The sequence below is a fragment of the Ambystoma mexicanum genome, chromosome 6p, assembly GCF_040938575.1.
Source record: "Ambystoma mexicanum isolate Mex_15411 chromosome 6p, UKY_AmexF1_1, whole genome shotgun sequence".
NCBI classification, from domain to species: Eukaryota; Metazoa; Chordata; class Amphibia; order Caudata; family Ambystomatidae; genus Ambystoma; species Ambystoma mexicanum.
The window spans coordinates 258793585-258818321 of NC_090935.1; the positions used below are offsets into that span (position 1 = coordinate 258793585).

General features: G+C 43.2%; 1 protein-coding gene across 1 annotated transcript in view; it reads left to right on the forward strand.

Annotated features, from left to right (window-relative positions):
- Window positions 1-680: 680 nt before the first annotated feature.
- The window catches only part of MEX3C (mex-3 RNA binding family member C), a 71903-nt gene continuing 47846 nt past the window's right edge, over window positions 681-24737 (forward strand). Inside the window, exon 1 of the mRNA XM_069626981.1 lies at window positions 681-1190. Coding sequence (XP_069483082.1) covers window positions 782-1190 — 409 coding nt within the window. The 5' untranslated portion in view covers window positions 681-781. The remainder of the gene's footprint in view (window positions 1191-24737) is intronic.

Sequence of the window (24737 nt, forward strand, 5' to 3'; positions counted from 1 at the left end):
GCATGCGCGGGCCCAAAATGAGGCTCGCGCATGCGCGCACAAACTAACTGGGACGTCACAGCGCCTATACACGTGTTTCAAGGCGCGAGATAGCAAGTAGATAGCAAGTAGATAGTTAGTGAGAGAGAGTTGGATATAGAGGGGTCCCTGGTCCCAGAGAGCCTTGTGGATGATGCAGAGTGTCTTGAATTTGATCCTTGCAGCAACCAGGAGCCACTGGGGAGATTTTAGGGCTGGAGAGTTGTGGTTCCTGCCCTTGAGGCTAAGGATATAACAGATCAGTGGTCTCTGTCTAGTCCAACTTGAACTCACACATGGCAACCATCTCTATTTAGTCAGGAGACTCATGCATTTTATATTTTAAAAGTTGATCTTTTTTACTTTCTCTTCCCAAAAATAATTCTAACCCCAATGCAAACCAATGGCACATTTCAATTCTTGCTCTTTTGGTGACAAAACCCCCCTGCCAGTTGCTGCACAATGTCGGCATGTAAGTGCTGGTGCAAGTTTTTTTTATTTTATATTTATAAAGTGTTATTGTGTTTCACTAAGCATCAGTATGGAACACTGTTGGTGTGATTAATGTACTGTACTCTCATCTGAGTGGCCTTTAGGTTTACGTCTTGTGCACGGTGATGTTAATGCCCTTCCCATCGTTTTGTGGGCCGGGCTTACTTCGGGCATCTTTTGGCCGGCGGTTCCGCTTATTCCCCCGCCCGGCAAGGCAGCGCCGGTTCCGTCCAAGAAGCAGCCCTAGGCCGCAATCTAGCCCCGGGCAGGGATGCCGAGCGGCGCCGGGCCGCCACTGCCCGAGGACAGGGGCCAGGGCCTAGATATGGAAGCGGCGCTGCTACGGGAAAGCCTGGCGGGGCTCGGGCTGGAGGAGAGCGGCAGCGGCTTTTCGGAGCCATCCCGGGCGCCGGATGAGGGAGAGTCCGGCGAAGAGGAGGAGGAGGAGGAGGAGGAAGACGGGCCGGTGTTGCTGCTTATGTCCGGAGAAGGCCTGGGCCCGCCAGACACCCCGCTGGTCTACCCTGATGGCCGCCGTGGAGGGGTGGCTGCTGCGTTGGCCCAGGCCTACGGGGGTGAGCAGGCCGCGCTCATCCGCAGCAGCCGGAGAAGTGTCAACACCAACGAGTTCGTTCCCGTGCCCACATCTGAACACGTAGCCGAAATCGTGGGCCGACAGGGTGAGTATGTGAGAGGCATATAGATGGAGACACTGGCCTAACCCACGGTTAGGCATCTCCAGGAATAAAGGCAACGACAGCAGAGGGGAAACATCAGAAACCTAGATAGACAGGATAGTATCAGCCTCTTCCACCAGGGTGTTGCCTTAGGAGGGTTGGAGCCTGGCTGATGGTTAAAGGAGGTGGAATGAGTGCAAGGGGGTCTGGAGGAATGCGATTAGTAGGAAGCTGTGTTGATGACGAAAAGATGAGCGTTCATGACTTTGTGGGCCGCCGAAGTAAGTGGAAAATACGTTTGGGAAGGGAAGTGTTGGGATAACCGGGCGGGGGAGGGGGGGTTGTCGGCAGATGCAGACCATTCAGGGGAAAATAGGGAAGAGTGCGAGAGAAGGATCGATAGGCAGGAATGTGCAGACTCGAGTGTGATGGCGCATGGGTGGGTGATCATTATCAAAGTAGCAGGGACATTACGCGGAAATGGGTATGCTAAAAGGGGGGCGACATACCATAATGGGAAACCGGGGTTTCCTAGGAAAGGTGCTCTTGGTAATTGGTCATGGCAATGGAAGATTGTGTGAGTGGTGTGGAGAAGTAATATGCAATTGGTTTGAAGAGTTGGTGTCAGCCGGGTCGATGGTCCATTATTAAGTTCTGGAGAAAATTGCATCTAAGAACGGGGAAAGGGAAGGGTATCCAGAGGGAAATGGAAAACATCAAGAAACTGGGGTAGATGACCATGAAAGAGGAGGCCAGTTAAGGGTGGGGGTATGCAGTAGTTGTTTGTTCTCTAGTGCGTGCAGAAGATGTTGGGGTAACTGAGAGGGGTAACAAAGAAAGAATCGGAGAGACACCTGGAAACAGATGAGTGGGATTGTAGTGATGAAGTTAGTTATTCTGCAGGTTTTCCTATGTAATGTTAATGGGTATTGTAAATAGCAGTGCATACCATCTTAGTTGTCTCTTGCTATGAGAAAAGAAGAATAAGAGTAAAGGGTGCCTGGCGGTATTCTTTTTACATATGGTGGCTTAAAGATGCCTCGTAAATGTGACTGCTTATGTCTTCTTAAAAGTTTATAGTGCAGTTGGCTTCAATTGCTTGACAATGATTTCTCTGTCAACACGTATCAAATGATGGCGTGCAGTAAAATGTTTCCAAACTTTTCCTTTCAAGTACTAAAGCAGATGACTTATTGGTAGCTGCTGTGACCGACTTATTTTTGTGGCTATGAATGTGTGCTATTTCAGTCCTTCTATTTTTATGGCTGATGGCTCCTAGGGGGATGAGTCTGATCAGTCTAATTTCTAAAAACATTTATGTCTGAGTCACTTGCCCTCTTTTTCTCTGAAGGTAGACACATTTGGGCTTAGATTCGATCCCTATATAAACTGATTGGGACTTGGAGAGAACATGTTATCCTTCCTCCGGTTTCTACAATGTAGACTGGTATTCACTGGCAAGCACCTCTTATTAAGGTAGTGCTTCTGCTTCGGACAGTGCTATTTGTATGACTCTCTCATTAAGCACATGTCGTGCTATTTATTGCCTTTTGTGCATTTGAGTCTGGTGAGTGGACTGATTTCCATCACCATTTTGTCCTTAACACCAGCATACCCCTCGGCAGGTAGCCTCTCCCATAACCAAAACTTTTTCAAATATGACCACACCACAATACATCCGGATTTCTATGTCCGACCTGCAAACAACCTAAAAGAATCATTCACCCTTGTGCACTCATTGTATTTGGATGATTCACAGATACTTCTAAATCTAGGTCCTGACCAAAATGCAAATGAACACATCCCCTCACCTTCCTCCAGGAATTACAGCTCTGGTACAATGGTAAGTCTATGCCAAAACAATACTGTGATTGATTTATTATTGTCTAGCAGTATTACAGGAAGCATGATGGCTTCTAAGATGTAGTATGCAAAGTCGGCATCCTGGGACTTTAGGTAAGAGAATCAATCAGAGCAGGAATACTCAGGATGTTGCTAAGTATAAAAGGACCATGCTTTATTATGTTAGTTAGGTACAGCAGTTAGGCAGGAGGGTATAGATGGTACATCTGTATGGTTCAAGCTCCTATCCTGAAGTCCTGAGCAAAGCTATTTCATGGAATCTCGGCATCCCCAGATTCTACATTCCAAGCATCATATAACATTTATAGATGTGTGATACTACACAACTCCCTTCTATCCAAAATAAAATACTAAGCTCGTTCTCGACATATCCAGGGTTCAAAATTGAGGGGAGCTGGGAGCTATTTAGCTCCTGCTTCTAGCACAGTAGAGCCTGGTTAGCTTGAAACCAAAGGCTACCAGGAGCTACATTACACTCTGGTGCCTTCCAAACAAATAAATGTGACATTAACTTCTGAGTATTTGAGAATGTTAATAAAGAAGAATTAAAACGCATCTAATATGCATTTAAACACAATGGCTCATACAAAATGGACAAAGTTAAAGGAGCATATCTGGTAGCTCTTGGTTCCATGGCGGTAGCTCCTGCCCACAGGGTGCTGCCTGACAACCCAGAGCTGGTTTTAGCTACAGTTCATCGAATCTCAATTTCGTACCCTGCATATCTCATGAGCGTGGATGCTACATACCTCCCTTTTACCGCAATTTTAGGCAAAGTCAAAATGATGAGTACTCCTCCACAACACCTCTCAAGAACAAGTGTGCATTTTTCCATATGCAAAACTAACGATTCTAAGTGATACGACCGTGGCTGATTTTGCTGCGGCTGGAATGTTCACATGAGAAAGGTGCGAACTACCAAAAGTTTGCACCTTTCTCATGCACACACACTTAAATACTACGGGGGCTGCAGGGGTTCCTCCCGCTCACTATACTTTACAGTATAGTGAGCTGGTGTTGTCGGGGGGAACCCCTACAGCCCCCGTTTTAAAAATTATGACCTTTTCTTTTTGCGGGGGACAACCCCTGTCTTTTTTTATTTTTTTTATTTTATTTTTTTAAAAATTTTACTTGCCTGCAATGCTACCATAAAGGTTCGAACTTTTGGTGGTAGCATTTTTCAGTTGTTTTGTACGGTCAGACTTTTTTTTTCTCAGTCCGATCGTGACCAAAAGAGTCTTTGTCATCGAGATCACGGTGACCGCGCATCTGATATCCAGAGGCCTTGTTGGCCTACAAGCTGTCCTCCAGCTCCCTTATAGAGGATCCTCTACCCACATACCGACCACGCCTTGACAAAGACCCTTTTGGTAGAAAAGCGTGTTGGCTTTGCATATGGAAAAATAAAAACCATTGCACATTTTGTCTCAGTGGTAAAATAATGTTCATGCGCTCCACGCGCAAGCCCTATGAGAATCACCTCTGCAAATCCAGCGCCATTACCGACTGGGTTCTCAAATCCCCCCCGCCCTCCCCAAACATAATCACAACACTGGGCGCTACTGAGCATCGCTCTTTGGGAACCGTCAATCAGGCAATAGGAAGAACGTTCAAAGAGACAGCCAGATCAGCGCAGTGATCCAGCATCTCCTCTTGCTCTAGCCGCTCACTAATGTACAACTACAGACAAGGACACTAAAAATAAATGAAAAATAATAGGAAAATTGAGAACACCCGGTAGTATATACACAAGGGTAAACATTGGAAATTCCTCTCCTTGCCTAAAAAAGACACACATAAACAATTTTAAAAAAAGTGTCCTCATAAGTGTGCAAGATGAAAACGAACTCTAATGGTTATGCACAGTTGACATACGCCACTGACCTTAAAAGTTCTTTATTATGTGCATAACTACAACACACATTGCTAAATGCAAAACTCCCCACAAGCCTTACTGCGCTACGGCATGCTTATGGTAACTAGTGGTGGACAGCTTGAAATTCTCTCACAAGTGACCTTCCTTACCTTGAAGATCACACGAACCACGTGTACCTCTATACTTACCACACACATAACCCTATTCACCCTATTCACTTTAAAGACTGTACAAAACCTTTGTGTACTTTAATTCTCACCACACGCGTAACCTGTTCCCTTAAAGGTCTAACATGACCCACTTGTACACCATTCTTAGCCATAGAACCTCTGTTACGACAGACCATGTACATACGTTTCATCCACCCATCAAGAGAAACGTTACTGACATTACTTTACCATTATAAGCACCAAGGCCAGCTTAGTGCCCAGCGTTTCTCAGAGACATCTGGTGATCAGGCACGTCCCCCGAGAAACTGTTACCTTACGCATCGCACCAGAATCAAAATACAACCTTATCGCTTTCTAAGACATCACCACATTCAATTTTAGCGTAACACAAATTGTAAGCTCAATAATCGACTTTGTGAAGTAAATATTTTCATACAGTGCTATGGTTATTTGTTTTCGCCTGCACTATGATAAATTCCATGCCACAACTAGCATAGTGTCCAGTTTCTGTAGTGTACCCTGCAAATTCAAATATTTCCTTGCACTACATTGTGGTATCTCACATTGGATAATGCCATCATAAAACTTGCACAAAGACCTGCCTACCTAAAGTGTTAAAGGCATTCATGTATTCCTCTCCGCTATATAACTTCATAATTTGTGCAATAAAGTTTCATAAAGTGCTCGGAGTATTTAATTTCGCCTGCACTATATGATTAACTTATTCATTTTAAGCACTGTTCATTGGCATGTTTCTGTAAAGTGCTCGGAGTATAACGGCACAAAATGAGTACACCCTGTGAAGTGTAATACATTTTTACTTTTGCATTCATAGCTACTGACAGAATGACCTCCTCCGTTATTCACTTCTGAGTTCCAGAGTTTTGTTCAGGTTGTGTACAATCTCTGTTTCATAGGTGCCCCTTAACACGGATGTCAAAACTCTCATTCCTCGTGTCAATGTTAAGAAAAGACAAGTCATGCAAAATGCACTTGGCACACCTTCAAACTTTCTCGAAGCAAGCCAAACGCTGTTTGATGTAGTACTTGGTTATTACTAAATGCTTATGTTTTATATTGTCAACCTCATTCAGCCCGCCCACAATTCTTCATATAAATGCAGCAATAAAGATGCCGTGCACGGACTCCGAACCTGTGGCTGAAACATTATGGTTAAAGATTCTGTCCAGATTGACCATATAATCCATTGCACAGTAGCGTTTGTAGGCTCCTCTGCAAGGCGGACGACTCATTCATCTTCGTGTTCCAGTTCCTGCAAATGCGCATGACATCACCACTCGAAGAACCTTTTACTTTCACCCTTCGTAGATCGGCTTACGGTTCATGTCGGATCCATGGCATCAGGATTGTTATGCAAGGAACGGCGGGAGAGCTCCACAATCGCCAACCTGCACATTGACGTCATTTTCTGAGCAATGCTAAGATTGCGGATGGAGCTCTGCGCTCCCCCAATGACTCGCCTGCCACTCTGGTGCCCCGGGCTTCGCTGTACGTTCTCACAGCTTCCCAGATCTTTTCCTTCATTTTTTTCATCTGCTCCTGAATGGCAACATTTACCTCCCAATTTTGCCGCTCCACGGACCATTTCGCTTAGTTTTTCCTCAGTAAAGTGGTTTTACTCCTTCTTTTCTGGGCAGATTTCTTTCAAAGCTCCACAGCTTTGCTACTGCCAGGCACCAAGTCCATTATAACGTGGTGCCCAGCAGATAGGCAAGGGGTCATTGGAACAGTAGAAAGTACAAAAGCCCCACTGAACTTGGGAGGCTGAAGTCAAAGCCACTTGTTAACTTCTCCACTTTTCATCAGTAGTCTGCAGTATACTTGATCTCTGGTACCTCCCAGGTATTTCATGTTTCAACAAGAGCCTGGCTATGGACTATATCTTCCAATGAACTGCCAACCCTTTATCTTTGCACATGGATATTTTCTTCACCTTGTCACCAATCTGTAGCATGCAAAGTCGGCACCCTGGGACTTCAGGTAAGAGAATCACTCTGACCAGCAACACTCGGGATACCAGTAAGTATAAAAGGAGAATGCTTTATTATGTTACAGAGTTAGGTATAGCAGTTAGGCAGGAGGGTATGGATGGTACATCTCTATGGTTCAAGTTCCTACCCTGAAGTCTTGAGCAATGGTCTCCCATGGAATCTGGGCATCCCCAGATTCTACAGATATGCATTAGGATACTACAGATGTATATTCGGCCACAGCGACACTACTACTACTGCAACAGTGATCCAGTTGTAAAAGTGAAACGTGGACCCAAATGAACTGTATGCCTCTTCAAGATAGCATGGGCTGAGATCAGGCAATTCTCTTCAGGAATGTGTGAACCAGTACGGAAACATCCAAACAACGATAGCACAGCGAATCAGTGTCCTTGCTGTGCTATATAATATAGATGCATTACTGAAACGTGTTCAAAACCACCAACAATCGTACCCCCTGTAAAGCAAATAAACAGGGGTTTGGGAGTGGAACGCAGCAATGTAGAGAGAAAAATGATTAATTTTAGTTGTCTTTTAAGATTGGTAATGGTGACCTAACTGTCCTTCACAGTTCAAGGTTCAAGGGTCAAAACCTCGGAAATCATTTTTAATGGCCTCTAGTCCACTCAGAGCACTGCGTTTAACTCTTTGTAGTAAACAAAATCGAAACAGTCTTTATTAGGCTATTTCAGTGGTGTGTGTCATGGTTTAAAGTGGGCAAGTGGCTCAACTGGAATTGAGCATGCTGGTATAGCTCTCCACTGTGGCTGAAGGAGATTGTGTCCAGGCCGCGATGGTTCCAGTTGCCAAGCGCAAGGGTTGACCGGTGGCTCAAAAAGCAGACCTCACTTGTGATTGTTTGATGCAGTGAGTCAGACCTTGAATATAGCGGATCCCAGGTGGGTTGCTCGTACTTCACGGCTTGATGTGCAAAGCATATATCGAAGCACAACTGGCAGAGAAGCAGGTTAGCATTAGAGGCTTGATGGTAGTTCGATTTTGCCTCAATGAAGCTTGAATCAGGAAATGCTCGGTACTGAAACGAGCATGGACAAAGGCAGCACCTATGGGCTTTCTTTCAGCACGTTGTGGATCTTTTCACCCGGCAATTGAAAAATGAGGTTTGCCCTGTTTTTCCTAGTCCAGGGAAATACTTCAGAGGTGCTTGGTAGTGTCTTGGCCACCGTTGTGATCAGTGCCCAAAGGATACCAGCAGCCTCCACTTGCAGGCAAGCTTTCATTCCAGCTGTCACTTTTCTTGACTACACTGAAGAGCCTGCTTCCCTATTATCTTGCAGTACCCATTTAGCCCCTACAAGAGTTGCATCTTGATCCTTCCTCCTTTCCGAAAAGATGGTTCACCACATTTGGTGTTGGTCACCCCTATATATAATCATATTCTAATGGAATGGGATTGGTACTTTCTCAAGCCTTCGGTTAAAGGTAAATCCTTGACTTTGTTGCAGAGTTTCCCTCCTTTGAAGTGTTTCCCTCCTTTGAAGTGTCATGTCCGAATCCTTGATTTACTGAAAGTGGGCGATGTGGGGTGTTACGAGGGAAGTGAAGCTCAGTAAGATGCAAGATGGCCAAAGTAGTCTTCCTTGCTTCTGGCCTCTTGACCTCCCTGCAATCCATTCACCTCTTAGTCACCAGACCGAAGAGTCTCCAAGTTAATTATCCCCTTTAAATAGTTTCCCCTTTGCTCTGCAGCCTTCCTTGAGGTGCTTGTCCACAGCTTTACATTCATAAGGAGGCCAGCTTCCCCTCATTGGAAATGTTACAATCCACACTTTTTTAATGCCAATTGCAGGCAACATGTTCTCTTTGTGTTTTGGCTTGAAATGCAAATCTTTTACAATGTCAAATCAGACTAAAACATACCAAGTTAATTCATGCAAAATACATTATCCTACCCTGCACCCACTCCTCTTTGCTTCATGCATCAACCCTCTGGCGGAGCTTATCTGCACACTACATGGGCACCGTTCCCTCGCTTTCTGTGCCCCCTGACATAATTGCCTTATATGCAGATGACTCTCTGCTCTATATTCATAGCCCAGACTTAAATCTTTGCCCTAGAGATTCAGAACTTATCTGTTTTCAGGGTACCAAATAATTTGGTACAATTCCGAGCTATTCAACTTAGCGTGTACAAACCCACTCACTGAGATGTTGGGATTCAAGACAGCACAGGAGACTATTATCTTCCTATGATATGATAGGTTATTTATAACGTGCTTAATACCAAGAGGTTTGTAGTGCGGACCCAGGGTTCGAACCTTTGTTGCTTCGTATTGTCTTGCTTCCAAGGCGAGCATGTTGCCCCTTAGCTATAAGACAAGGTCAAGGTTTTCAAATTGTCTAGGTCCTTGCATGCCGAAAACCTTGCAACCCATCTTCCTTTCCTTGTGACTAAGCTGGACTTTTGGTCCAGACTACCGATCTCCTTATAAGGCTGTGTGTCACTCTTGAAGATGGTGGTGGTAGCTAAACTACTCTACTATTTTACAAGATGTTCCAATATGGCCTGGTAGGGAGCTTTTCAAAACACAATCCAATCCTTGGCCTAAACATTTGGGATTCTGGCACTGCCAGGCTGGCGTGAACTGCTATGGTACAACTTTACCACTGTGGTTGTCTTGCAGCCCAGGACTTCAAGTTATGTTGCCTAATGGGTCAGGCTCAGTTTGCGGTGCATTGGTATGCCACCACCCCCACTCCCCGGCCTTTTGTGATAGAGCAGATTGGTGCTAGACCGCTGAACCTCGCTAATTTTCAGCGACGAATATGATTGCACATTTGATCCGGTTCGATATAATTGCAAAAATCTGTCAGACCAGTATAAACATAGTACGGGAGGTCACAGCAAGCACTGGTGCCCACAGCTCGTGTCTTCTAGCCCTGCGAGACCGATATAGGTCATGTTCTAACAGACACACACCATCTGCACAATATTTTCGTCTTACTAAAGGCCTCTACCTCAACATCGGGTACTTTTTTTTTTTTTGTTTTGTTTTTTTTTAAAAATATATATATATATATATTTTTAAATCCAGTTTAAAGTTATGAATAGGTTATGTTGCACACCAGCCAAAATGGGCAGTTTCTCCCCTAGTGCGGATAGTGCTGTGATAACTGCAGATTTCTGGGTATTCCGCCCGTGCAGGAATTCTGATCCCAAATTGCTAACATCCTGGCAAAAACGTGCTCCCGAAAAATATTTATTAGGGGACATGGGTAAAACAACCTTGCTTGTCTTATCGCCATCAAATGTATTCTTACGTTCTGGAAACCGTGTCTTGCTCCGACATACACTACTTGGTTGAAGGAACTATCCTACTCGAATGAAAGAGAAGAATCTTGCATAGCTATGCTTCCTCTTCCTTGTCGCCCAGACAGCATATGGGGAGGTGTGGGATGTTTTTACCCATGCATCCAAGCCCTACCATAAAACCGTGCATTACTGGCATTGAAAACATTATGATGGCCAGAACTCCCCCGAGAGTGCACAGGGAAAACATGAAGAATAGGCTGCCATCCATTTTCCATTTTTGCCTATGTTGTGAGCACTGGAGGGCACTGCCTAAAACCACAATTGGGCTACACACACAGTAGCCTGAAACCATTGGGAATGGCAATGCTGATTGCCAAAAGCACCCCAGAACTGTGCGGAATTAATTTTCTTAATGTCAAAAATGGATACAATACTGGTGCTCCCCACTATCAGAAAGCCGGCGTTTTAAAACCACCAGACTTTTGTGTAAAACTGAACAAATGAACCCAAACCAGGCCAAGGAAAGACTTGCTAAGAGGTGGATACAATGTAAAACTATATTCTGAAATGACTTGAAGGAAGTAATTATTTAATGTGTATATATAAAAAAATAGCTGGGGATGTCGACAGCTTAAGTGAATTTGGGTTTAAAGCCACTAAAATCGAAATGTTTAGAATAAATGAGTGACCTACTTGTGAGTGTCACATAGGTTGCAATTGTTTAAATGTCATAGTTTTTAACTTAGAATCAGCATTCTAGCTGCATGTGCAAAAATTGTAAATTGGATTTGAATGTAGAAAACTGGGAACTAAAGTGACATTTAGCTGAATTCTGCCTGACAACTACCCCCGACAGGAGAAACCTGCTCAGCCACTCTTCCAAGGCCTAGCTGCATCCTGCTGCCCCTGCCAAAAGGAGATGACACCTCTCTGATTGGATTAGGGGAGGAGCACCTGGGGACTGCAGGAAGTTGAAGAAAGCCCTGTCCTGGACTGAGACAAATGTTATGTTTGGGGGGGGGGTCGTAAAATGGCTCCCTCTTGGGAGAAACTGGGAGGGGCAGTGCCTGTGAGAGCCAGCTGAGCTTGGGGGAAGTGGATAAACCAGAAATTCCACCATGTGCTTTGGAAAACCACACCCCTTTGGGGCCAGAGCATGATTTTAAAAAGATGGATAATTCACAGTGCGGATTTGTCAATGATATAAATAACATCATAATTTTTGTGATTTTTTTTTTTTTTTTTTTTTTTTTTTTTTTTCTGTGCACCTTTAAGAGGTGTTAGGACCCTGTGGTATGTTCTTGGGGATAGTAGCGGAAAAAAGGGTTGTTACTCCAAATGTATGCATGTTAAAAATCTGACACTTTATCATCTGACACCCATATCCCTGGTGCACATCTGTGTAAAATCTGGAAAGGTTTAGAGGTCGTTATCTGGATGAAAAGGGGAGAATTATGTCATAAGTGGACACGACATCGTACAAAGACAGGGATCGGATGGTTTGGTGCTACAGAAAATGTTAACTGGACCTATAATATTAGAAAAATGGTACATAGATAAATATGTATTTGGGTCAGGTTCCTCTGACCATAAAACCTACAACATCACTCTGACACTCCATTTCTTTCCCCCAATCAAGGGAGAGAGGAAAGCTTGGCCAATGATAAGTGAGAGGGGCAGGCTTAGCTAGGCCCAGGCACACACCCATTTTCAAAACACATAAAAGGAACACTGAAACCCAGGTAGAGACATTCACTTTCCACTTTCTTGCGGGACGCTTTGCCGGGAGACTTCAGACTTCACATCCAGATATCCAGACTTCAAATCCATCAATCTCCAGAGACCAGAAATTAACTCCAGAATTTGTAGCAGAGGCGCCTGAATCCACCAGCTGAATCCTCTTCAGCAGGCCTCAAAACCAACCAAACTATTCAACAGCCGGGCGAGCTGTTTGAATTCTTTGCCAAGAACTTTTGCAAGAACCTGTAGCAGTATCCAGAAAGCAGTGCTGTATCCGGAACCAGAGACCAGATCGCTGTGAAGAACTGCTAGCAGAAGTCCAGCCAATCCTGACCCGATCGGTGATGAAGTCGCATTCCTGTCCAAAATCTAGTGTGAGTACCCAGCTAGCACTGTGCTAAAACCAATCTCTTAGTTTGAAATAATCCAATCCAAACTATTTTAGCTTATTAGAACTGCCTCCTAGAATCGTGTCGTTCTGTCGTCTTTAAAACTGAAAACTGTCATCTGTCATTCTAAGCTTTAAAATTTCAATTCCGAAAAACTACCTTTACTAAATCGGCCGTATCTCCGGAACCAGTTGGGCTAGGAGCATGTTTTAACTGTCATCTTAAAGCTAAGATTCTAAGCTTTCCAACAAGCCTAGAACCGACTTCCTACTCCGTAGTGCCTCCGTAATTGTGCTCGGCGCACGCAACTAAATTTGCCGCGATTTGACATTTTGCTTAATTTCAGCCACATGTACAAATATTTGTCCTTGCTTTCCTTGCTGAAATTCGTGTGCAACCTGACAATCATTCATAGAGCATTGCTAAAGTGATCCTGAATTAATTTAAAGTATCTCTCGCCCACCCGGAACCTCCTATAGGGAATTAAAAGCAATTTTAGCATATTTTGCACTTAATTGCAACCACATAAAATGATTTTGCCTGTGTTTAAAACTCCTACCTGTTTTCCTCTAAGCTTGCTAGGGGGGAACTGAATTATATTTGACTGCATTCCTGAGAACTGTGTGCTTTCCTCCCATCTCTTTACCTTGCATAAAGGGCGGGGTGAATTGTCAAAGAAAAGTGATTACATTGTCTTTTGTTGAAGTCATATCAAGTTTATTTTCTGTACTGAATTTTCATTCCTCATTGCATTGTCCTTGAAGCCATAAAAGCATTCTCAGCTACTTCATCCTCTCTATCACTTATAAGCCATCAAAAAGAGTGTACCACTGTAACTTTATCCATTGTTGATCACTATCATCCTCACAAGTGTGCTATCAAATATTAATTTACTATAAAAGTGTGATAGATATATATATTAATTTTCAAATAAACCTTTTAAATTTGCAAAACAAACCTACTTCTTGGCTCAGCGGGGTCAGGGGGATTCTGAGAGAGAGGTGTTATATAAGGGTTGTCATCCAGAGTAAATGAACTGGACATAAAAATACATCAATAAGGGCTTCCATCAGCATCCCAGACTAGGCATTGACTTAGCTGTAGTGTTGAATTGAAGTCGCTTACAGAGGGTTCCAGGCTTATATGTATGACATAATGCCTCGGGCGAGGCTGATGTGTGACTAAGGACTAATGACTATTGGGATTCATTTTCTGACCCACATTATACCCGAACAAGCTGATTAACAGTAACAGCAATGACATTTTGTAAAAGCGCAGTGTTCGATACCCATCGGGGATGTCACTGATGATCTGCATTGTCTAAATCAAGTTGTGAATTTTATATACACGCACACTAAGCCAAGTCGCACATTGCACAACACCACCTAGTAGCCATCGCTGGAAGATGACCTTCATTTCTGAGCCACAACAGCAAGGCATTGTGGGTATGCACATTAGCTCAACTGAAAACCCTTTTCTCCAGCAAATTGTATTTATCTAAGAGAACATTGCTACTTTATACAGAGCTTTATCAACCCAAGATGGACATTTGCAAGGCTGTCAGCACAGTATAGTTCTGACAGGCTGTGGTTGGAGCATTTGTCCAACAGCGTGCATTTGAGCTAATTTGCAGGTGAACTTCCAGCGATGGCTACTAGGTGGTGTTGTGGAATTGGTGACTTGACTCAAATGGACTTATATATATTCTCCAAAACAGATGAGGTTCTGCCTCTAAACCACAGACAGTGTGCTGTAATGTCCCCCTGTGCATTCCCATTCACATTTGTGTAGACCCCTCCCCCATGCGTTCATTAATCCTACCCAATTCTTACCCCTAAAGAACGGCATCCTGCATAACAGAATAAAAGTTAGTATTCTCATCCTCCACATCAAAACCATCATAGTTGCGATCTCAGTTATAGTGGGTAGTACCTTGCTTCTCTAGGCAACCCTAGTAAGTTAATCATTGTAGCCCCCAGCACTGATATTATGTGTCAGTGGATTGTGCTAATCAGTGGATTCTGCTCTCCCACGTCTAGGTGCTGTTCATAAGCACTGACCAGGCATTCCTACACAGTTGGCATGGGTGGACTGCTTGTATCACGGCTATTAGTGGCCCTTGGGCTCCTCCATATATTGTCTGTTGCTGTTTCACCCACCTTTTGTGCTTCTCCGGACTACTACGTTGTTCAGTTGCGCCCATAGGGCAGCAGTGGTTTGTGTCCCCTTTTGCCTTATGATCATGCTTGCCGTTGGAGTTGTAGCAGTGTTTTTTTAAAAAAAAAATTGTGTATTGGCCTTTTACCACTTCCTCGATGGTCTTGGCCGGATACTCCTTGCGGTCCGCAGCAGTGATGTGATGGATCTTTGGATTTTGTTCTCCCGTTTTTAGCGTTGTTGTTCCTGAGGTGCGGGTAAACTGTGTTGACAGTGGCTGCTGGTGGCCAGCGCGTCTCCGAGTACTCTCCTTTCTGTCTCCCCGGCCTGTAGAGCCACTTGTTAGTTATTGCAGCCCCCGTTGTCCCTCCTTTTCTGTGTGTTACAACCTTAGTCATGGGGGTCCCTCGGCGGGTGCCGCTGGGCCTTCTTTCTCCCCGTAGAGCGTTGTATATTGATATAATGGCGGCTTCCCATCACTCTGTTTGCGTATTCCGCTCTCTCCCCTTGTCTCACTGCCATGTAGCTACAGTTCAGTGTGGTTTATACTGCCGTCGGCGGGGCTCTGCGAGTCTCAGGCTGACTTACGGTCGCCGTATCATTCCTGTAGGGCATGCAGGCTCAGGTTTTCCCTGATGCGTGGCTCTGTGAATTCTCAGTGTGACCCAGGATATTGTTGCTTTGAGGTTTTATGGGTACCCCCTCGTTTGTGCAGGGTACACTGTGCAGGGCCCAGCTGGTTGTGTTACCAGGTCACCTGGCTGCAGTCAGCCCACGCGGCATTCGTAGTATTAATGTCCCGGGGCAGGCTGTCCTGCACTCCCTTCCAAGTCCCTCCACTCACCATATGCCTCGCGGCTCTCTTGCCAGCTTCTCCACTCACCTGGTGACTCGTAGGCCGCTGCGCGTCTTCCCATCCGCCGGACCGCAGTTTTCCACTTCTCTGTGCCTGCCTCTGTGTGCAGTGGGCGGATTTCTCCTCCGCTTCCACGGGTTCCGGCAGCACGCTCTGCGTGTGGTTGCTGCTGCCGTTCACCTCTCGAGGAGCGCTCTGCTACCCCTCCCGGCACTGTCACTTCTTTCACCGCCACTCTCCGTCTCCCCAGCCAACTCCGCCTTGCGAGGTGCTCCTCAGTCAGCCATGCAGTATGTGCCTGCCATTTTTTCTGTATGCGCGCTGGTTGCTCTCGAGCCTCTTCTTATCCGTTCTTTGCCTCGTTTCAAATTCTAAACCCTGCATGACTGTGTTTTCTTGGCTTCAATAGTTTTTAAAAGGAAGCTGTCCCCCCCCCCCCACCGCCCCCTCACCCCACCGCCCCAGGAGATGCAGCTACTCTGCTTCTGCATATTTGGTGCGTGATACCTTTCTTTGAAGGGTGGACAATTCACATGCCAGCTGTTTGGAGACTCATATGTGTCATTTATATGAATGCCATTGTTCATGTTACATAGTTGCACAGGCTGAAACCACCCAAGTTCTAATCCCTGTCCATGCCTGCAGTCCAGTGCACGTTTCCAGAGCTGCACAAACACGTTATCTTCAAAATAATATGCATCGTTTGACAGAATGTAGGCTCAACTGGCTTAAAATGCCTCACATACTACATGTATAAGAACGTTCAAGAGACATCAAGAACAGGTTGCAATATTCCGACCAGACCTAATTTCGAAGCATTGAAACATGGAGGGAGATTACTTGCTACAGCGGGGAGCAACACCGGCACATCCTACCAGTGTACCTGAACACCAAATTTAAACACTGAGGTTGAAAAAGTGAAGGAAGTCAACAGCTTTCACATCAGCTTAATAACATGTCTTGGCTGTACTTGTTACAGTAGCTAAAACGCCACAGTAGCTAAATCACCACCCTATCTAATTACTATTTATTTTTACATTTGTAGAAGCGCACTAAACCCGTGGGCATCAAGGCACTGGTTGCAAGATAAAACGGTTGAGTTAGTTGGAGGGCAATCTCTAGGCTAATAGTCACATTTTCAGGCCTTTTCAGAAGGACCAATACGATTGTTTGGAGCACAGGGCGAGTGGCTTGGAGTTCCATAATTTGGCAGCAATGCCTGGAAGACTGGCCCCGCTGCATCTAAATCTAGGAGTGATGAGACAGTGAAGTGTAGTCAGATCATGTTGGTATTGTGGTAAGGGCTTTTTTTCAAACTATTGAGAGAGGTAGGGTGGGGTAGAGTTTATAAGGTATCTGTGGGTTATGGATAGTGTGACTCGTTCGCTTATGAGGAGCCAGTGAACATTTCTTCTGGCGGCTGAGATGTGCTCATGTCTAGGAAGGACTAGTGCCACTTGGAAGAGCATTTTCTGGATGACTTTGCAATTTGTTCATGTGGCACAAGGAGGTGCATGCGAATACTGTGTTGCAATAGTGAAGTCTAGAGCCTATGATGGCACGGGCAATGGCAGCTGTTGGAAAGAAAAGGTATGCTAGCGTGGATGACAATTGGTACTCTAATGTTGACCCTGAATTTGTGAAATGGTTCTTTCCAGGCCTCCAGATAAGGTGCGTACAAGGCCTTCTTACGCATGACAATCTTATAAATACTACATCTTTATTATTTTCCTGTGTTTTTTTACACACAAGCTTAGAGCAGCGGGCAGCTCAAAGGTCAGGTTGCTTGACAGAAACCAGAAGGCTTATTTAGATTTTTATCTGCATGGATTTAATTGCAAGCCATGGATAAACACCTCTGAAACAGAATGTTGAAGCCTTTCAAAAAAAGAAACTGCACACTGTGATAAAAGGAATGGTTTGTTTCCATTCAGTTTCTGCTCTGTTGCTGCTCATGGAGCAAACAGAAGTACTTTGCACATTTATTTTCCTAGCATTTTAGAATTGTGCAATTAAGAAGATGGAAAATTAAGTTGCAATTGAGAAATACTATTTAGTAACAATGCTTTTTTTTTTTTCTTTTCTCCAGTGAAAGCAGACCAGTATTGCACTATTGTATTATTCAGAGTTCCTGTGCTGTGTGCATAATCATGCGGAGGCAGATCATTTTTACACTTATAATTTAATATATGCTCTAATTATAAAAACAGTGTGTAAAATGATGACTATGCGCTGTCTAGTTTACATCCATTTAACCTTGCAGTCAATGGGGTACATTACTATAAATGGTCAGTGGCAGCAGAGTCTTTGTTCAAGGGTGATTGTCATTACAACAATCACAGGTGTTATAGCCTCTCAAATCTTCAAGACTATAATTAAAACATCCGAAACCTGACTTGCTAGAAAGTGCAAGCCCCGTTCCAAAACAAACAAATGAAAGTTACATTTGTAATTGAAATAGAAACTTAGCAAAAACTGTCCTTGTGATAATCCAGATAGATATTTAACTCTATCTAGTGCTTCATACATGCTTCATCCAACATCTAGGCACTTTGATTATTACACCTCAGTCGATACTCAGTTAACCGTCCTATGTAGGATTTTAGCCAATAAGCTAGCTCAGCTGGTTGAGCACTCATTGCTGCTCTGCATGATCTGTAGGTTGCAAGTTCGAATGCCGGCAAGGCCAACTCAGCCTTTCATTCTTTCAAGGTCGATGAAGGAGTACTGACTTGTTTTGGTGATAATTTTGATAAATATGTTGTATGTACAGCACTTTTCCAAAAGCTCTACATAATTAAACATTTGACTGAGATTATATATAGAATTTAGCTTGGAGCCTTGCCTCTCTGCACTGTTGTATCATAACATTGGCATACCATTAGATAGTAATAGCTCCAGGAAACGAGGACTTTAACATCAAAAGGCAATTCTGCTATTGAACCTCAAAACACAACACACAACACAATTCATGCTTGCTTTGCTATGTAATTGGCTAGGTTTTTGTGTTTTCAACATTTAAATATATACAGGAGAGATGAAATGGGCAGAGCTTAGAGAAACAATAAAAAGTGTATTCTGCCACAATGCAGAAAGCTGTCGCATAGTAATGATTTCCATACAGTTTTTGCACACGTCGGCTGGATGTCACATAAATTTTACTCTCTTGCAAAGGAGAAAGTCATTTTTACTTTCATAAAATCACATTTACTCTCAAAGTTTAAAAATAGGGCGTAAAATACTCCCACCTCAAATCTGGAGCACCGGTTATTTCAATTGTACCCTCCCTACACCAGTCTGTACCTGGCTCTCCTAGAATGCCTAGTCCATATAACCTGGCTCGACTTTCCCCCCCCCCCCTAACCACCCCAAACTGCAACTGACTTCCTGCTGGTCATTACTATCTCTAATCTAAATGTATAGTAGTGTACACTTTTTTTTTTTTATGCCACCTCAATTCGATACATACACAGTGCACTATTTCTTCGCCAAGAGCCCAATATCACTAGCCAATGGCTATTGGTGAGTGCACATTTTGCACCCTGGTTGTTCTTTCAAAATGTGTGGCACTGCTGGGTTAAAATAATGATTGTGCTTAATTGGAAATTGAATCTGCAAGACCACTATTAGACATTCTAAGTGCAAATGATAAAGTGAGGGGGACTACAAGTAGCAAGCATTGGCGTAGACATGGGAAATTATGCACTTCATCTGTCAGCAAAGTGTTGCTGTTTTTACGTTTATATACCAGAATGTAGCTTTGTAATGAAATTATTTTTTTTTTAAAGCTTTTCAACGTAATAATTTTACAAGACCTATTACAAATTGTTTGTGGGAAATCTGGAAGAGTGCATTGAGTATGCTTTCCAATTTGATTACATTCTGAAATTAAGTGTGCCTCGGCCTTCCCACCCTAAGGTTATCAAAAAACTGAACAACCCATAGTCATTATTGACTGCATATGTCTAGTTTCTATTCACGCCATCAATTTTAGGAGATGGAGGAACAGGCATACTGCAAGAAAATATTCTGCTCCGTATCACACTACTTGGCCAAGTGGAAAAGATGTGGGAAAACCATTTTCTGAGGGACAATCAATTTGGGGTGACGGTTCATGTCGACCATGGCTGGATACAGTCCTGCAGGTTAAAGCCAAAGGTCCCCACAGCATAAATGTTAAGCTGTATCGAAAGAATTTGAACCTGTGCCCCACAGTAGGTTACAGAGACATGCAGCAGGTGCCTTGAATGTCTGTACTAGGAGCCTGGAGGCCTGTTATGCACATTAAAAACAGTGTTAAAACTAAGTCCACTTGTAATTTAGCTAGACCCTTTTTGTGCCTTTTTAAGAAGCCAAACTATAAACCAACAATTTTTGGCAGTACTCTCAAAAGAAGCAGTCCAGGTAGTTATGGCGTGACCTGTGGGAGTGAGTGAAAGGTGGTTTCGCGGTAAACGCTGCTGGTGATTGGATTGTATTTGTTGTACCTGTGCTTTACCTGTGCTTGAAGCAGATTCCTCCCACCTTCATCTATAACACTCACAGCCACGAGCCACTGTGTGTGCAATCTCGGAGTGAAAGGTGGTTTGGCGTGGAGGTTTGCAGTGGATGCCATTAACCTGGAGGTAGTTGTCCAAGTTTTAAACTAGTTTACTGCAGTCACTGATGTAACACAGAGACGTGAGATTAAATAAGTGTGAATCTGAGCATAGCCGAATCCTCGCCACTAACCCGTCATTGGAACATTACAAATGATTGACTGTTGGTCTTGTTGGGAAGACAAAATATATGAAAATGGTCAATTAACAAAATGGTGAAAAGTCATACTATAATCTCGCAAGGAGCACAGAAGAGTACCACTGCGCCTAGGAACAAGTAGATCAACCGGACTGCAATGGGAAACACTCTGAGGCTGACTTCAATGGGAAGCGCTCTGAGGCTGCTAAGCCAGGGACTGAAATGAGGAAAATAACCTTGTATTTCCAAGTTGTAAATCCGAGTGAAATTTAGGAGGAAGCTGCAGGTGAAGGCAGTCTCCCTGCAGACTGTTGAAATTGGCAGTAACTCTCTCCTTAATCTGTTATTCACTACAGTCCGAAATTGTGGCATAAGAAAACCCGGCATGCAGATTGAATTACCCCCCCAATCCCCACATGCCTCGCACTGATACTATGGTAGACCCGAATGGGATTTCAGAGCCGGCAATGGGAACAAGGTTGAGTTCTACCTAGAATTTGTCCCCGTCTGGTACTGAGCAATCTTTAAAGTAGAGACACTTCGCAAGACCCTTTAACGGCCGTGTGTACTATGCAAATCACTATAAAAAAATACTCCTCAAATTGTGTGTCAAACTCCGTGAGGAAATTGCAACCATGGAGCAGTCCTCCGATTGAAATGGTATTGATGATTAAAGCTGGGGTGATTCAAGAGTAGTGAGTGTCTGGCACATGGAGTGGAGCTATTCCTTTTGTTTTCATAATTTAAGTTCCTATTAGAAGTCTAAACATAAAGCCCAATGATTGTAGTGATCATGAGATTGTAGCCCTAGACATTTCAATAGCCATAGAATGTAATAATCATAAATTCAAAAAAGAGGGGGGAGGGGTTAACCATGAAAACAGGATAAACTGGAGCGCTCGTAATCTGGACATGATTAGTTTATTAATGGATATTAGATTAGTCTACGAGTCGACGGACTATACAACAAGACCACCTATGTGATAGAGGAATGGATAACCAGTCTTACCAGATCATTTGCTTCAGTTAACCCACAATGGACATTTGACAGAAAAATTAAATTGGCCAACCGAGCCCCGAGATTAAAGAACAGAATACTAAGTAAAGGAACAAATAAATTGTGATATATTAATTAAAAAAGCCGAAAACAAATAAACAAAATGGCCAAAATGGCCAAAAAGACATTCTCCACAAAACACACTGTGGCAGACAATGATCAAGGTGCTAGCAGGCAAAAAAGCATTTGCGAGGCGTTGGAGCATACAAGGGTAATCCACTGTACATTGAAATGGCTATTCATAAACTGAAACGATCAATGGTCATTAGATTAGTCTACGAGTCAATGGTCTAGCTAGTTAGTGAAACCCCCAACAATGGGCACCTATTCTAGAAATATTATTCCGTAAGGTGCGCTGCTCGGGCTAGATCCCATGGTCATGCAGAAGATCCATTTTAATCCTAGTCTTTAAAAAAGGCTGTAGAAACTCTTTATCTAATTATCTCCTGTCCATGTTGGACGCAATGGGGAAGATGCCATATTTCTCCTGGGGGGGTGGGAGGGGTGTCCATCAGAAATGGGTAGACTCATCACAATTACTAGATACCTTCCAGACCGGATTCAGGGGTGGTTCCTCCACAGCGCACAATTTGCTTTTATTGGACACTCTGGGAATGCCACCCAGGTACAGGTGGCTAGCCTATGCGTGCGACATTGTATGGTTCGATCAGACATGTAAATTTGCGTCGGATGGTCAGTGTGCTGTTTGGGTAAGCCCATGATCTGGTTCTTAATATAGGGACAACTAAATTCCTGTGCTGTGGCAGCAGCTCTTGTAGGAGAACTCCTGATCCTTGAAGAGGGACTCATTGAATGAGTTACATCATGCAGATATCTAGGTCTGCAGTGCAGTCTTGATGGGTATAAGCAGATTGTGGCTACCAAGAGACATAAAGCTATCCTACAGATTGTTTTTAATAAAGTTGTATACAGCACAGCGAGTTAGTTATGCAGGGATTTTACTTTTGTGTAAGCAGAGTTTCTGTCCCACTGTAGTCTGTGGTCTTGATTTCCTCCTGCAAATAGAGTTGCATTAGCTACAAATTGTGGAGTCAATTTTGGAGATCCACATTGAATCTACCTACATCAGTACCTATAGAACTAGTATGTCTGGAGCTTGGGATGAGAGGAAGCTCAACCCAAGTGTTCGCGAAGAGGGGACTAATGTACATAAAGCTACCTTTCTCATTATGCTATCAGCGTGTCGCAAAAGCTGTGTGATGTGGTCGGAGGAGCCAGAGATCCCCCCCCCCCCCACCTCCGTGGTTCAAACAAATTATTTCTCACACACGAAGAAATTGTGCCAGAACTTGGTTAGGTTTACACAATCTTGTAATTGCAAATTATATACATTCACATAATCGCCCTCAGAGAATGTTGAAGCGTTTTTCGGCTTTGCACTAAGCCTTTTTCAAAACGGAAGGGCATATATACTTCATCCCCATTTCTTTTTAAGTTACCCATTACATCATATTCAACATATTCAGTGGCATGTGTTACAAAATAAAAGTATATGTGTTTGACAGAAAAATAGGACGAGAGATATCGGATGGGTTAGAGAAGGAACAAACAAAATAGAGAAAATAAAAAGAAGAAAAGAGAAAACAATACATAAATAAAAGAAAAACCTTTTCTTGTTTCATTTGCAAAAGTCCACATTATGTCAATGTCAATGTCTGAAACTTTACTCTTTGCGCTCGTTTGATCAATCTAAGTGTGAAGAAACATTCAAATGCTTAAGATGTCTCATGTGCGCTTACTGGGAATGGGTCCATTTGGTTTCAGCATGTATTCTGTGTAGCCCATTTACATCATTTGATTATCCTTATATTATTTCACCCCTTGTTATATGATTAAACATTCTTACCAGGTTGCAGAATGCAATATTCTCTGTTATGATCCAGTTAATCCAATGTGCTTCAGTTAGGGGACTGCAAAGTCTTGGAGTTAGAATCCCTCCTGCAATATATTTGTTCCGTAATTATTGATTGCACAAATTTATATATATAGGCACTAATTACATCTCCCTTCACACCCCATGTTCTACTGTCTTGGCAAAGTTATATGGGCTGTGGTAATCAGTTCAAGTCCCCTTTTTATAATCATTACGTTAGTCAATTCCACCTATTTTATACGGCATTAAAATGTATGTCTATCACGGCATCACACGTGTAGGGCGGGTGCCGCGATCCATTTTAAAAAAGTTTGGCATGATTTAAAGCGTTTTGCATTACTGATCGTTATTTTGCTGCTGTGAGCTCATAGATAAATTCCTAAATACATGGTCTTTCCATTTGGTGTGCTTGCCCTGGTAAGGGTATCACTATATTTTCTTACCTCGGTCTGAAGTTTTCAAAATAACCCGCATCGGCCTCTTTGCTTCACTGATTGTGAGCGCGAGGATTCCTCTTGTGTATATGCTTTTGTTTCCCTGGAAACTCATCTAGTCCTTCTCTTTTTCCGTTCCTCAGCGAGCAGTTGCGGACTGCCATCGTTGAATGGTTTCAATCTTCATATTATTGATATGCTTTCAAATTATTTTAATCCTCACTTTGAGTCCTATTACTAATGTATGGTATGTTGTTTTTTTACCATTCATTATTATGGATACCTGGTTTCACTACACTTATTGTATACATTATTGGAGTTTAATTCAAACTTTCAAAACGTTCCTATGTATTGGTTGTGCCTTTTTGGAGCTATTGTAGCGCCTTTAAATACGTCTCACCTATTTTATTAGTATTGTTCAACCCATGTTATATCTATCTTGCACGGTTGCTTAACTAGTGTTCTTCCCATTTGCGCATGCTCTAAAAAACCAGGTGTCCCAATGAACTCCCTTGAGTTTTGCAACAAAAATGTATTGGACATTGTACTTGGCCTTCATGGTGGAGTCAACCATGCTTCCATAAAGCTTATTTCTTTATCTGAAATGGATAATGCGCAATTTTGCAAAAGGTTATGTTAAACGTTGTGAATAATTTAATTTGCACGCATTATCATTTTAGTACTATATATATTATATTGAGTAGTATCGAAAATGCGTCATCCTTTGTTGGCTTTCGTTGTTTGTTCGGCTGGGTGAGGGCTGGAAGTATTCATGTTTTTAAATTGCATTTTGTTGGACATTAAAGGACATTTTAAACCAATTTGTGGGAAATACTGGAACTTGATTTTGAATTTCACTTCGGGAGTGCGGCTCAGGACTACGCCAACATGTCAGTGTAGAAAGGTTTGGAATATATGTATATCTTTCCAAGATAATTACACTTCAACCCCCTTGCAGGTAATACTGCAACTGAAGTCAACTTAAAGTAGGTACACTGATATGCTTGTATAGCATACATATAGAAGTCCATATGCAATTTGTCTCGGGCAAGAGGGTGCTTTTATCGAAAATCTCGCTCTGACCCAGTCTG